General features: G+C 39.9%; 1 protein-coding gene across 2 annotated transcripts; it reads right to left on the reverse strand.

The window, feature by feature from the left end:
* Window positions 1–1,830: 1,830 nt before the first annotated feature.
* LOC107740628 (nuclear receptor subfamily 1 group D member 1-like) lies at window positions 1,831–8,156 on the reverse strand. Of its 2 annotated transcripts, none has more exons than XM_016553107.1 (8): window positions 7,687–8,156; window positions 4,765–5,061; window positions 4,591–4,679; window positions 4,305–4,449; window positions 3,161–3,840; window positions 2,889–3,074; window positions 2,567–2,777; window positions 1,831–2,118 (listed from the first exon to the last, which is right to left on the reverse strand). In XM_016553107.1, exons 1-8 carry the CDS (start codon window positions 7,736–7,738, stop codon window positions 1,922–1,924), a joined length of 1,857 nt encoding a protein of 618 aa, XP_016408593.1. In that variant the 5' UTR covers window positions 7,739–8,156; the 3' UTR covers window positions 1,831–1,921. The 2 variants fall into 2 exon arrangements, with proteins under 2 accessions (XP_016408593.1, XP_016408594.1); XM_016553108.1 differs by lacking the exon at window positions 7,687–8,156 and adding an exon at window positions 6,782–6,931.
* Between the last annotated feature and the right edge of the window lie 6,823 nt (window positions 8,157–14,979).

Consider the following 14,979-nt stretch of genomic DNA (forward strand, 5'->3'; position numbering starts at 1 on the left):
TTAAAAAAAAAAAAAAAAGTGCCAGATTTATTTATTGGTAGTATTTACTCAAGTCAGTGTAATGAGGGGATTCATAATGAATATAAATCTTTACTGTTTACTAAATTACTGTTATTGAATGTTTTTACTTTTTGCAATAACTTTTTAATGTTTCCTGTGTTAGGTATATTGATTCTATTGTTTGTTAGGAATTCAGTATTATTGAATGTCACATGTAAATTTCCAGTATTTAATATTTTCAATATTCCTCCATTTTTTCCTTCATTTATATGTATAACCGTTGGTAATTTATAAAATAACATTTCTATTTGAATATATATTTAAATGCAATATTCCAGTGATGGCAAAGTTGATTTTTCAGCAGCATTACTGCAGTCTTTAGTCACATGATCCTTCAGAAATCATTCTAATTTGATGATTTGCTCCTCAAGAAACATTTCTTATTATTATCAATGTTGGAAACGGTTGTGCTGCTTAATATTTTTGTGGAAACCAGGACATTATTTTCAGGCTTTTAAGAATGGATAATTCAAAAGAACAGCATTTATTTAAAATATAAATCTTTTAATTATTGTTTGTCACATTTAATCACTTAAATGTCTTTGCTGAATAGAAGTATTATGATTATTAAATTGTACTAAATCCCAAACTTTTAAACATACATAATGTACTAGTTTACTTCCCAGTCCTGTTCAGTGTCAGAGCTTATGGAAAAGAATTGGCATCATTTCCTGTCTTCCATATTTGGTACACGTCAGCTCCCACTAGAGGACACAGCCTTAACTTTACAATCCAGGACAGCAATGATACATTTTCCCTGGTGTTCTCTTGACACTGAAAAGCTCCTTTTTAGTATACCTAGTATATTATACATAGTACTTTATGTAGTTTTTTTTTATCATTCAGTTAGTATTTCATAAATTTTTACTTAATTTAAATGTAAACATGTTCAGTACACAGATAAACCAAAATTTATTCAAGATGCAAAAGTTAAAAACATTACATAGAGATAAAAAAAACGACACACTATACTTGTTTCATAAAATGCCTTTATGAAGAAGACAACTGAAATACATGTCTTGATGTCTATAATATGCATACACTCTACTTATATATCTGTGCTTGAGTAGATTTATCATTTGCGTTGAGCATGTGAACTTTACAAAAAAATATATATTATACATTTTGAAACATTTAATGTACAGTGGGTACGGAAAGTATTCAGACCCCCTTAAATTTTTCACTCTTTGTTATATTGCAGCCATTTGCTAAATAACTTAAATGATTTTAGCAAATGGCTGCAATATAACAAAGAGTGAAAAATTTAAGGGGGTCTGAATACTTTCCGTACCCACTGTATATCATATTTACACATATTTTACAACGTCACAGGTATGTGATTATGTGTGAAGGTTCATACCACGTATAGCTTGTCATTTGCGTTATAGTTAAAATGATCATAACTTTCTCTGAGTGGGGGTATAGCAGGAACCCAGGCCGGACTGGTCACGAGGAGACGCTTGACGTTTTTCTGCCGTCGTCCCATGTTTGGAAGTGGCCTGGAGATCCTTCTGGCTTGGCTGTGACTCCTTACAAGAGGCATTTTGCACTTGTTCCCCATGTGGATGCAGTCCAAATGTGAGTGTTTTTTGTCTGCTTTATTATTAGCTTAATCTTACCACCCATTTCAGGTAAGTACTGAAAGTGGCTCAAGGAACGTTTATGGTTATCAAGCCATAAAGGCTACTGACCGACCATTAGACACCAAAGCGTCCCTTTAAATGTGTCATCAAGTGCTTTTAAGTGCCAAAGCCATGAGTTTGCTTTCTGGTGGGTTCTCTTGGAAAGAGTTCTAATGTTTGTACCCATTCTGTCTTTCAGTCAACCAGCGGTGACCCACTTTCACCAGCTTCTTGCAACCTCAGGCATCAATGCGGAAAGAGAGCAGCTTCTCTGAGTGCATGTTATTCAGCGTGCGCAGGTCAGGAAGTTTGAGCAGCAGCTTGGTGAATCGGGAGGCGTCATTAGGGGCGTTCTTGCTGATGAGGGATCGGAGAGCCCGGATTAAACTTTCCTGAAGCATCTCCACTGAATTCACGTTTTCAATGCCAGAACGGTCTGTACAACAGAAACAAACAATGAGAGACCCAATTAATTAGTGGATCAAATGAAGGTACTTTCGTACTGCACAGAAGAAAGACAGTCTTGAAGGTTTGGAATGACATGATTTGATTTACCAACCCTCATGTTGCTTCAAACTAATAAAGCTTTGGTTCATCTTTACAAATTAAGATACTTTTTATGAAACCTGAGAGGTTTCTGTCCTTCCATTGAAGTTCCAGGTAAGTCCAAAAAGGTCATAAATCATCATATAGAGCGATCGTATCTCTTTTGGATCTTCTAGGTTTTGGTTACATAGGCTTTCAATGGAGGAACAGAAACCTCTCCGGTTTCATTAAAAATATCTGAATTTGTCTTACGGGTTTGGAACAATATGAGGGTGAGTAGATGATGACAGTTTTCATTTTTGAGTGAACTTTCTCTTTAACACTAATATGCAACTGACCTGCAGACACCAGCACGACTGCAGTGAAGAGTCCCAGTTCTTCTGCTGAGAGCTCTAGTGCGTTGAGTTTTTCACTGAAGTCGAACATGATTCCCAGCAGATCGCCCATGCCCATGCTTTTCAGGGCCTCCAGGCTGTAGGTGGTGCCCGAGATGAACGTTACGGTCCTCTCTTTTACGTTAAACAGAGAGGAGAAGCGCACCATGAGGACCTGCAGGAGATATTCAAAAATAAATACGCACTTCGTAAAACCATCAAGGCGTAATTGGCACTGTGGCCTTGATGCAAGTCAGTTGTTTTAAATAAAACACCAATAACTTACCTCAAACGTTCCGGCCTTCAGCAAAGTGACCTGGTCGTTCTGGGATAGCGTGCTAAACCCTGGGATGTGTTTGGCGAACTCCACCACCTCTCTGACCGCTGGGGTGAAGCAAAGAGAGAAGTCTTCCCAGATTTCCTGTGGTGTTTTGTTGGGGTCTGAGTAAGGATGCATGTTCATTGGACAAGCCTGGAAAAAAAAGGAATCATCATCACTTCCAAGTCCTCTTTACTTGGTAATCACCTATAGAGTAGTTTAAATATCAAAGATCTTACCAGCAGAATCTCCTTGTGTTTTTTCCACGGACAGTTCTGCCCCTGGGAGCTGCTGTTCATCTCCTGACTGTGGTGGGGAACGCCAAAGAGGTTACTGTTTGGAGGTCGCTGACCATTGTTATTGTGCTGCTGATGTTGTCCAGAGGCTTGAAAATGGAGGCCATTTTCTGGTGGCACCTCGAAGTTGTTACAATGATGAGCGACATTATTATCATGGTGGTAGATGGTGTTGGGGCCGTTGAGGTGGTATCCAGCCATGCAGCGGTTGCTGCTTTGGTTGTCCAGCTCGCCGTTGTGAGGCATAAGTGCTGGACCCAACTTATCATGGGCGTAGATGAAGGTCTCACGGTGTGCTCTGGTTATGGCGGCGATGGTTTTATCTACACCTGGACTGGAGCACGGTGGTGGAGAAGTCGTCTGCACCGAAGGGAAGGTTGGGGTCGGAGGGGAAGGGGACGGTGCTATGGCCACTGCGGGGGGCTGGGGTTGCGGTCCCACTGTAAGCCCCGGGCACGGAGATGAGGATGGGGATGACGAAGAAGAGCAGGGGGTGTTGGATGTGATTCTCGCCAGCTGGAATTCATTCTGAAGCTGGTTGTTCACCATGTTGTTCATGGCGTTCTGCATCTCGGCCAGCATACGCTGTTTCTCGCGTTTCGGGATACGGCCGAAACGAACAGCTAGGGGTTAAAGGAAGGATAGAAAATGTCACAAATTCATCATATTTATGCTGCATGTCAATGTTCTGTTTATAAACGTTTCAAGGGATGTAAGATATAATTGTACCATATCAGATATCGGGTGATATTTTAGTTTAGTTTTTTTATCTGTTTCAGCTGATACTGGATAGGTAGTTGTGTGTGCTCATTTTCCCCCATTTTTACATTACTTTAGCCATAATCTTTTGCCTCAAAGTTAATCTTATAAACACTAATAATTTAATAACATTTAACTTTTAATATTAGCATTAAGTCTTAAAGTTAATATTAATGTTTATACTGTTTTCACTTACTGTGAACTGGTGTTTATTATTTATAATATTTAAAAAAAATATCGGTATATCAGCATCATTCAGAATTTTAATATCAGTGTATCCCCAAACTTTTCTGTAACTGTTTCTCTGTTTGGTTGTATAGATATTTACCGTCCCGGGACATTCCCACAGACAGACACTTTTTGAAACGGCAATGCTGGCACCGGTTCCGGTTGATCCTCATAATGGTGCAGGTTTCGTTCTTAAGGCACTTTTTGTACTGGATGTTCTGCTGGATGCTGCGTCGAAAGAAACCCTGCAGACAAAGCAGATAACGTAAATGTTAAATTTTTTAATGCAATATTTACAATTATTAAAATGTAAAAAAAATTTTTTTAAATGCAATCAACAATATTTTAATGGTGCATGAGCATGTAAATCAATGCTATTGTCTTACCTTGCAGCCCTCACAGGCATGGACACCATAGTGAAATCCAGAAGCCACGTCGCCACACACTTTGCACAGCAACACCATTCCATTCAGCTCTGGATGGAAAGTCAGATGTTAAAATCCTTCTCCTGGATACCATACTATACGTTCATCAGGTAAAATATGGTTCTTATTGCTTACTAGTAAGGGTGGCAACTGATTTGTTGGGTGAATTGCGTGCACTTCCACCATCATCGCGGCCTCTTGGGGATCCACCAGAGCATGATGAGTTTCCGTCCTCTCCTGATCCTGAACTCGAGCTGCTGCTGCTGCTGGTGTACATACGTGAAGAATCATTGGATCCATTGGGGGAAGGTGGGAATGAAGAGCCAAAGCAGGGTTGTGTCAGGCTGCTGTTGGAATTCTCACTGTACATGGACACGGGGCTGGTGCGGTTGGGAGAGCCTCCACACGATCCGATGTATGATATTACCCCACCTAGCGATGGAAAAGAAAGCCACATTTACTAAATAGTCCTATTTACTCCACTGTGGGAACACAAAAAGTGAAAGAGGCCCACTGAAAGGGGGCTGAAAATGTTCTCAGATATTTGTTCTCCTCCCTAAAATGGTCCATCCTCGTTAAAATGTTCCCATAAATACTTCTCTCTACTACACAAGCAGTTGAAACAGATCGCGCTATGGAAACAAGGAAGCCGAGGGAGCAAGAGAATCTGTTTTTGTGGAAAATAGGGATACTTTCTAGGAACTGTTATTGTAAACTGCATGGGTACATAAAAAAAAATTAAAATACAGCGACCACTCCTTTCTTCCTGAGTTTGTGCCTCAGAGGGCTTGTGGTTTATAGTTTTACTGGCACCAGTATGCCATGTGAGCAAGCCACATTTGTCTGATGTTATTTCAGTTTATAAAATACACAACTTTGCATGATGTGTCAGTAGCACATGCCTAACCATGTGCATTTATATGACATTTACAACTCTGTTTTGTTTGAGTTACATCCTGCTCATTAGCGTCCCATCAGCTCAAATCAGATTAGACTAGTGAACTTTGCTCTTGAGAAACAGCACAGTGTGCTAGAGACCTTGGCATTGACTCTAGCATGTAAACTATTCCTTAGTGTCTGATACTTCCTCCTGCCTTTCCTAACCTTTGGTCCCCTGAGGTTAAACACTGTATCCTTCATTCTCGTTTTACAGTTTCCTCCAGCACACTGCGTCAACACACTTGATGGAAACCTTGAAACCATGTTTTGGGGAGATTTGTGCTAATGTTCTCCTAAAATAAATGATGCACCCATAGATAGATATTACAAAAAATTGCTATTATCATATGAGAAACCAAAGTTTATACAGTAAATAAACTCGACTGGGCAATTTTAAAAATGATTCTGCTGAGTGTTTGCGAGTATAATCTTTACAGCACTTTAAATGTCAAAGGTGAACTGGTTTAGATGTTGCATAACTGTACACTAGCACAAAAGGTCAAAAAGTCACTGTGTCAGGTGGAGCCACGACTGGGAAACATGCTGTAGCTTTGACTCCCCTGTGGTTTGAATATAAACATATATTTTTACTTGTTTACCGGGGAGTGCAGGATATACAAAATATTTAAAATATTTGACTTCTGACCATAAACGACTGACCATTCACAAGCAGCCGCGTAATAAGTAGATAAGTAGCCTATTCCGAATTTACAGACAGTCATAGATGTTTATCAGCATTTTATCAAACGGTTTCGAACGCGATTCATCCAGTCAGAATTGAGTCGAAAACATTCGATATATCAGGTATTCGATATACCATTGGCTAATTAACCCATTATAAAAATATTTTCAAAACATTTTTCTCTCTCTGAGTTGTATCATAAACTAAAGTTAGCCACCATAATCCGCTCATTATCAGTATGTTTCAACACTACGCTAAGAACAAGAAATAATATATCAAAGGCAGGGACGGGGATATTTTGTGACGCTGTATTCATGTCATGAGAGGAAAAAAACTGTTACGTTAAACTGGATCAATTTCATGTCCCACTTTTGAAGCGAACACGGGTTAACGTGATGCCCAGCCCCGCGCCTCGCTCTTCGGTCCAATCGCAGCGCGCACATGGCTCAGACTGCGGCGTCACACACGGGTTCGCGCTAGGAGGGCAAACGCGGCGCGAGGCGGAATTATGTAATGAGCGCCTACGCTTACCAATGTCTGCAGGCGGAGAGCGGAGAATGAAAACAAAAAGCACATGGCTAGGCACGGTGGTCCATGTGAATCGAGCGAGGATCGTCGACGCTCGCCTGCATCACGGGGATGTCCGTACACCTGACTTTTCAGTTATGACCTAGTTCCCCGAAATTCACGAGAACGCTGTGCCTTAACCCGTGATGTCCTTGCCCTCGTTGGGCATTTACATTCTATGTATATACAGGGTGAGCGTGATTTCACCAAGTACAACATGTTCCTGGATCAACATCCTTGTTGATCCTGGAATAACATTCCTATCAACCAATCAGAATTGAGAGTTAACTTTTCAGGAAATGTCAGTTTTAGACTTACAATCAGGGTTAGGTGCTTCTACACCCTTGTTAATCAGCTATCATTTCCCTCTGATTTTAGGAATAAATTATGGGTAAGGTTAGGTTTAGGGGTAGGGATTGGGTTAAGTCTGTATTTTTGGACAGTAATGTTGATCCAGGAACATGTCTTACTTGGCAAAATCACGGCGACCTTGACACATAATTAAGTTTTACGAAAGCACAATGAAGTATTTGCACATGCTAAAAGATATTATGTACATATTTAAATATAGCTTCGCGATTGTTTATTTCAGAATCATGCGTCGTTAAATAGGCTATTACAAAATGTCGAGGCAATTCGGCGAACCTTACCGCTAGATCAATTTATTAGAATTATTATAAGATATCCGTGCCGTTCCACTGCACCAAGCTATGCTTATAAATGTACTTTGCGGATAAGTTGGGCAACATTCAGTAGTGCGTAATAGAAACGTACAGACAGGCAATTTGACAGTGAGGAAGCGGAGAGGCGACTGCAAAGAAACCATGATCAACGAGACGTTTCTAAAAGCATCTAGAAAGAAGTCTTACCTGTGTTGTTTGTATCTACTGCTGTTGTCATGTTGAGCCCCAGTAAAGTCATGCAGGTTTATGACAGAATCTCCAATGCAACACCCAGAGAGAAGATGCGCTCTCCAGATGCACTTCTGTTTTTCTTACAGATCGGTTCTTCTTTACGATAAAGTCATAACTGGCACGAAACGACCGTCCTAAAACCGCATAAAATACGCGCGCATCGGCTAGATGCTGAGAAAAGATGTTAAATGCTGCGCAAAGACGTCAGAGAAATGTGGTTCATTCAGTAAAAGTGTATCATACGCCAGTGCGCCTGTCACTCGCCCAATCTGTGTCGCTCTGAACTGTTCTGTCAAGTCGGCCCGGTTTTGCTTTTTTGCCTCGTTCCAAGGAGCATGGATGAGATGAGCGCAGGCGCGCAGCTGCACGAGGCTCGAAATGTGTCCATGTGACCTCGTGAGCCTCGTGGCACAGTGACACAGTTTCTCCAGAACACATTTCGGTGCGAATTTTAAAAATCCCCACGCACGTGCACTGCCTCGGTAATTTGAAGAGTTTGAAATCGCCTGGAATAGTTTGTATGACTGAATCTGGTTTCTGTGCGTGAGTCTCACGCGTGAAAAGTGTTTTTGGATGAGGGTATTGTGTAATTTTATTGCAGTATTATGTGAAAATGAAAGTAATCAATATATGAAGTTTTTAGTTTGTGTTCAGCGCAAGACATGCAGATTTCTCAGTAAATGTATGAAACTCGTCGGCACCCCTAAAACGTTTATTCAGAATGTGGCAGGCTCTTGGTGGAGGATCTTTGCTCATGCTACAAAAATAGTGCAACAATGCATGAAAAAAATGTAAACGTGAACATTACGGATCGTATCTAATGTGCCATTACTAACATGTTTAATGTCTGATATGTTATCTGGCAAAAGAAAATTCTTCTGTATTATCACCTAAGTGTATTAATTATTGTGAAGTGTATATAGCCTAGCTGTATAAAATATGAACTACATTTATATACTAGTTTATTTATATGCTCATTATTTATATAGGTCAACACTTTTATCATGCACAAAATCATAATGTCAAAGTTATGTTAAGGTAAAGTTGTGTTTTAGAGAGTTAATTTGTAACTTATAAAAGTATGTGTACACCGCAGACTAAGGGTAGAATAATTAACTTGGATCTGAGGAATATATTTTGTGCCTTTGGAGTGTAAAACGATGGGGTAAAATATTGCAAAAGGCCCCCGGGGGACATTTTGTCCCAAAATAATAGGTTGCTTGAAAATGTTAAACACAAACATTTGGAAATCATTGATATTTAAATTGGGGTTATTTAATAATTCCACAGCCTAAGAACAATTCTGTTAACCCCAAAAGATCATCTATGCTAAACTCGTGTGTATATCAATAGCTTAAGGACATTGTTCTTAAGGGGGACTTCTTTCCCCATCTTACCCTATATATATATATATATATATATATGTATGTGTGTGTGTGTGGTTATAGTATGTAGTTACAGGCTTTTAGGATGCACAAAATCCTAATGTCCTAAAGTCGTGTGTTTTAGAGGGGTTATTTTGGCACTTTGTGGCGCCTTTTCAGCTTCTGAATTTATTTTAAGATTATTTTCAAAACAGCAATTCACCCCCAAAATAAGTTTCCACTGTGTCCCAGATAGAGCGCCTCCCTTAGAGAACAGCTCACCAGCTTTTGGAAGACCATTATCCTCTTTTGCGGCTCCAGCAGGCACGTGCCTAAGAACAAAACCGTGCTACTTAAAAAAAAAACAAAATAGCATCTCGCAGAAATAAAAGGAGTCACATCCGTAGCATCAATTATACTGACCATGGCACTGCACGAGCCACTAGTTGCATTCACGTGAATCACTGGCGCCTTATTGCAGGTATGATTAATCGTTCTCACCTGTATAACAACACTGCGTGACGCTACACGTGACAAGCGGGTGTAAAACATAAATGTAGATGATTCACTGTGTGGCTGATGTTGTGAACTGATCACGCCTGTTGCCTCTTATTTTCGGACTGTATCTTTATGGCAAGTGTCTGAATTTTTGTGCTGGCTGTTTTGACTATCGCGGACACGGATAATAACAGTGCCTCTGCATAAGCGAGATGGTAAAGTTTTCGTCACGTTTGCACATCACGTTACCTGGACCAAACACCATGAGACCGGGCGCGCGCAGCATGTTATCGCTTGAGTGGACTTATAGCTGCGCACGCATCGACTCCCCCGACTTGTAGCAAAGGCACGACTGCGTTACACACACACCGTGCCCTTTCTGTGCGCACACACACACAAACACCCCTCACATGGAGCGCACCGGTGTACCATAATCTAACCAGCACGGTCTTTGTTTGGTGAACGTGATTTGACCAAGTACAACATATTCCAGGATCAACATCCTTGATGATCCTGGAACATCATTCCAATCAACCAGTCAGAATTGAGAGTTAACTTTTCAGGAAATGTCAGTTTTAGATTTACAATCAGGGTTAGGTGCTTCTACACCCTTGTTAATCAGCTATCATTTCTTTCTGATTTTAGGAATAAATTATGGGTAAGGTTAGGTTTAGGGGTGGGAATTGGGTTAAGTCTGTATTTTTGGACAGTAATGTTGATCCAGGATCAACAAAATATGTTCCAAGAACATGTCTTACTTGGCAAAATCACGGCGACCGTCTTTGTTTATTGTTACCAGACGCACAGTATCTTGGTCAGTGCTAGATTTCAAAGACAAAACTAACCTGGTAATCAGAAACCCAACTGAAATAAAAAATTTTAACACATCAATATAAATCAATTCTTTCTATGTTAAAATGCGCTTGTATGCAGTAGAATTAAATATTTAGTTGTAGTGGTAAATTCTAAAGTTTAAAATGTTTAAAAGTCGTTAAGTCCATCAGAGATATCATGAACATTGTAAATTTGAGCTTAAATATATGTAGGTTCTAGCCCTTACAAAAAGGTTCTGGTTGGAACCTTCGGGAAGTCGTGGCCTAATGGTTAGAGAGTCGGACTCGTAACCCAAAGGTTGCGGGTTCGAGTCTCGTACCAGCAGGGATTGTCGGTGGGGGGAGTGAATGTACAGCGCTCTCTCCCACCTTCAATACCACGACTGAGGCGCCCTTGAGCAAGGCACCGAACCCCCAACTGCTCCCCGGGCGCCACAGCATAAATGGCTGCCCACTGCTCCGGGTGCGTGTTCACTGCTGTGTGTGTGCACTTAGGATGGGTTAAATGCAGAACACTAATTCCGAGTATGGGTAACATGTCACTTTCACTTAGTTGTGGTAGGCTATAATGTTCAAATGCAACAATTTTTTTTGTACGGGTGATTTGTTTTTGTGCTACTCCAAGGTAATTAAAAGCATAACATTTAATGTCCAAACCCAGTGGTATTAGCCAAAATTATGCACCTTGCGCAAAGCTATTGTAGCTTTCGCTAATCTCATTTATGTAGCCTAGCCTATGCTTAATTGTGACATTATTACGTGTGGTTTGTTTTAAAATAGAGGTGACACATCAAACCTTACAAGTTCTTTAAATAACCTTAATAGCTAATAATCTCTTCAGAAATCACCACACCTTGTCAGCCGTGCATATTTTTAGTAACGATGATCAATTTGCAACGTACAGCATGATAATAAGCACTGGACTCATAGCGGCAAAGCTCTGTATATCTCAACTATTCTGCTGTAGTTTTATCCCTGTGTTATTTTGTCCTCTCTGTGTTGTCTGGCGCAACAGCGCCCGTGCTCGACAACGTGAGGAAGTCTTTACACTCATTAGCCTCTCATCATTGCGGTTTTCCTCCCTCTGGGAACACCAAAGGCGGCAGGGCAGCCAAAACCATCTAAACGTGTTGGTAAAATATTGACGCGTTCCTTAAGGATGAGCAAGGCAAGAGTATTAGTACGTTTACAGGATTCTGACATTATAGCAATAGGTCTTTTATATACAGCATTTCAAATCAGCCACACAACGGATTCATTGAGAGCTATTTGGAACAATAGGGTTTCTTGACAGCTGATTAATCAAAATCTATTCTAAAAATAACAACTAATATGATACAGATAGGGGTGTGATTTATAGGGAGGGAGGTCTGACCCTCATAAAAGTACATAAGATTTTGTTTGACAAATGAGTACTTTTTTAACAGGGGTTTAAACGCTTAAGTAACCACAAAAGTTACCAAAGTAGAGTGTATTTTCACCTAGCTGCAAACAAATGATCATGAAAGGGTTAATATAAGGAGGTAACCATAGCAACAGTGGGCTGCTAGTGCGCTTCTCTCAGCATCGGACTAAAATGTAACGTGCTGTCATTATCACTATTATAGACGTTATTTGTTGTCATTTTTATATAAAAAAGATATTAAAAATAATTCGACTTGCTTGACGAGATGAATCTAAACAGATCACTTTAATATAGCCTATAAATTCCAAAAACAAACAGACGGTCACTGGAAACTAATACGGTATGTTACTATAACAAGGCTCTATCATAATTAAAATAAAGGTTTAAAATGCAAGGACTAAACTGCAGCATTATGAATCTAGGTCACTTGAGTTCCTCCTAACCTATACTGTCCGAGTGACTCAATAAGCTTCAGCGACTGCGCTTTCTTTCTTTCTTTCTCTAATTTGCTTTATTCACATTTTCTTAAATAATCTCTTAATTTCGAGCTATCTGGTGGTCGAGATAATCCTTTCTCATGAGGCTCATTTTAAAGGAGACATATTATGCCCCTTTTTACAATATGTAATATAAGTCTCTGGTGTCCCCAGAATGTGTCTGTGTTTCAGCTCAAAATACCCCACAGATCAATTATTATATAATCTTGAAAATGCCTATTTTGAGCGGAAGCAGAAACACCTGTTTTCCATGCCTGTCTCTTTAAATGCAAATGAGCTGCTGCTCCCCGCCCCCTTTTCCAGAATAGAGCTGAGCCATTACAGCTAGTACCTGCTAAAAACATCTGTTTTGGTTCTGATTACCATGTTTATCGTGCTGAAATGCGTTTTAAACAATATTAGTTTAAACTTCTGATATACGTTTTCTGAGTGCACACGTACAGAAAGCGGCTGTCACAGCATGCGAGTAGGCTACTAAACTAAGTTCTCATTAGCTATGTTTCCATCACCCTATTTTAATGCGCATTTTGAAGTATCGCATAAGAAACGAGTGATGGAAATGCCAAATTTCGAATAAAAATCCATTAATTCGCAAAAAAGTTTTTACGCTCGCTTGAGGTGGTTTTTGACTTGTGCGAAAAAGGGTTGATGCGAATAATTGGAGATGGAAATGCATCTTGTGAATAAATTCCTCCAAGCGCATCAACAAAGTCATGTGACTTTGGGCTATGGGATGGCAAAACCTGACTAACCAGCGGACCGATCTCATTCACAGCATCTGAAATGTTGTTATGGTCATTCGGAAATGCACGAGCAAAGTCTGTCATCAAAGTATTTCTGTATAATTGCCTCCCAGAAATGTCTCACACGACTGCGTTTCCAAACAGCAGCATCCACCTCCAAAAGCAATGGCCGCATTCATTGTGTTTCGTCTGCTCGTCTGGCGCAAGTAATTTATGAGCCTATATTTGAAAATTATTATATTCTACTTTTCTTAGTGATTTATAGTGCCAGTTTATGAGGAAGCGACGATTTTGTTATCTTTGACTTGGATGGAAACGATGCTTGTTCGCAAATGTTTTATGCGATAGGCTATTCCAGTTTTGCGCATAAGTTAAATCCGCAATTTTGGATGGAAACCCGGCTATTCACACACAAGTTTACATTAAAAACACACATGAGTTACAAAAACAGTCGGTTATGTCTATGAAGGTAAACAGCTGGGAAATCTGTGTGGCAGCAGCAATATACAGTAAATAAATCAATCAATCAATAAAAAATGCTCTCTTGTCTGCTCTGAGGCTGGGACTGTAAATAGTGTTCTGTGCTCGTCTGTGCAGCCAAAGACAGAACAGTTAGCATGTTTTGCTCAAACTTTCGCCATGGCATTAGAGCTGGTACACCGTTGTCGCTTGCGAAATCAAATGATGGTGCTGTGGTTGGAAATTTACAGATTAAGGGGCGGTAATATTATAATGAGATCCCTTTGCCATCTCACTAGGGGAGCGAAATCAGACACGCTTGTTTTCTCAGAGGCTTGCAGAAAAAGGCTTACCAAAACAAAGTTACTGGGTTAATCTTCTTCACGTTTCCTTGGTTGGTAGATGCACCAGGGACCTGATTATAGCACTTAAAACATGGAAAAGTCAGATTTTCATGATATGTCACCTTTAAATGAAAAAAAATAGTAAAAAAACTGTATTTTAGCTAGTTAACCTTATTTTAGCTATTTTGTTTAATTTGTTCTAAAACTGAAATAAAAAATTTATAAAAACTGTATAGATATATTTAAAAATATTTGTAACAAATACAAAAAAAAAAAATACTAAAAAAACTTAATTAAAATAAAAATAAAAACAGAAAATACTAAAATAAAACCAAATTCAAAATATTAATACAAATTATAACAGTATCTCACTCATACTGAAATAACACAATGAGCACATTTACATGCAGATCATTATGGTTCATATTCATTGTCAACCCTTTATTCCAGTAGATTAAGAGCTTTAGAACTTTGTTTGCAGAATGATGGCTTAATTAGAATATAGAAGTTATTTGGAAATGGAAAAGTCTGCATGTTGTCATAAGTTGTTATGAGGTGAATAATGACTTCACGTGTGTCGGTTCCACAGTGAGCCTCGGATTCTTCGATGACATCATAATCCCGCCAGAGTCGCTACAGCAACCGGCTAAATTGTATCCTGAATCATCGCTTCTACCAACACATTAACATGACACTATTAATTAGCTACCAGTGTATTTGTAGCATCATGTACCCAGCATGCTCTGTTCCTTCACGGTTGGCGTAGCGATGAGGCGGAGCAGGTGTGGATGTGGGAGTACGAGACGGACGAGGGCGCTCACGACCTCTACATGGACCAGGGCGAGGAGATCTGCTTCCGGGTGGTGGACGAGGTCTTCATCGACACGTCGCCCTCGGGTCCCAGCGCAGAGAAGGAAGGGCCAAGCGCGGCTGCCACAGCGCCACCTGCAGGAGCGGAGGACAGCGCGCAGCAGAAAGAGGCTCCGTACACACTCATAGTGAGAATATTAGACCTTAAATAAAGCTATAATGAATATATAACCCGTTCCATCCACCATTTGTCTTTGCAATATCATACACTGATGATTTGCTCACAGTAATACCA

Source organism: Sinocyclocheilus rhinocerous, unplaced genomic scaffold, assembly GCF_001515625.1.
Source record: "Sinocyclocheilus rhinocerous isolate Xijiao unplaced genomic scaffold, SAMN03320098_v1.1 scaffold705, whole genome shotgun sequence".
Lineage (NCBI taxonomy): Eukaryota > Metazoa > Chordata > Actinopteri > Cypriniformes > Cyprinidae > Sinocyclocheilus > Sinocyclocheilus rhinocerous.

What these genes read in the sequence shown, in the direction of transcription:
- LOC107740628 (XM_016553107.1), bottom strand. Translation starts at nt 7,738, where the DNA reads ATGACTTTACTGGGGCTCAACATGACAACAGCAGTAGATACAAACAAC. An exon ending in ATCAGTTGCCACCCTTACTA is followed by an intron (nt 4,680 to 4,764) that starts GTAAGCAATAAG and finishes CTTTCCATCCAG; the next exon opens with AGCTGAATGGAATGGTGTTG. An exon ending in AACACAAGGAGATTCTGCTG is followed by an intron (nt 3,075 to 3,160) that starts GTAAGATCTTTG and finishes TTTTTTTTCCAG; the next exon opens with GCTTGTCCAATGAACATGCA.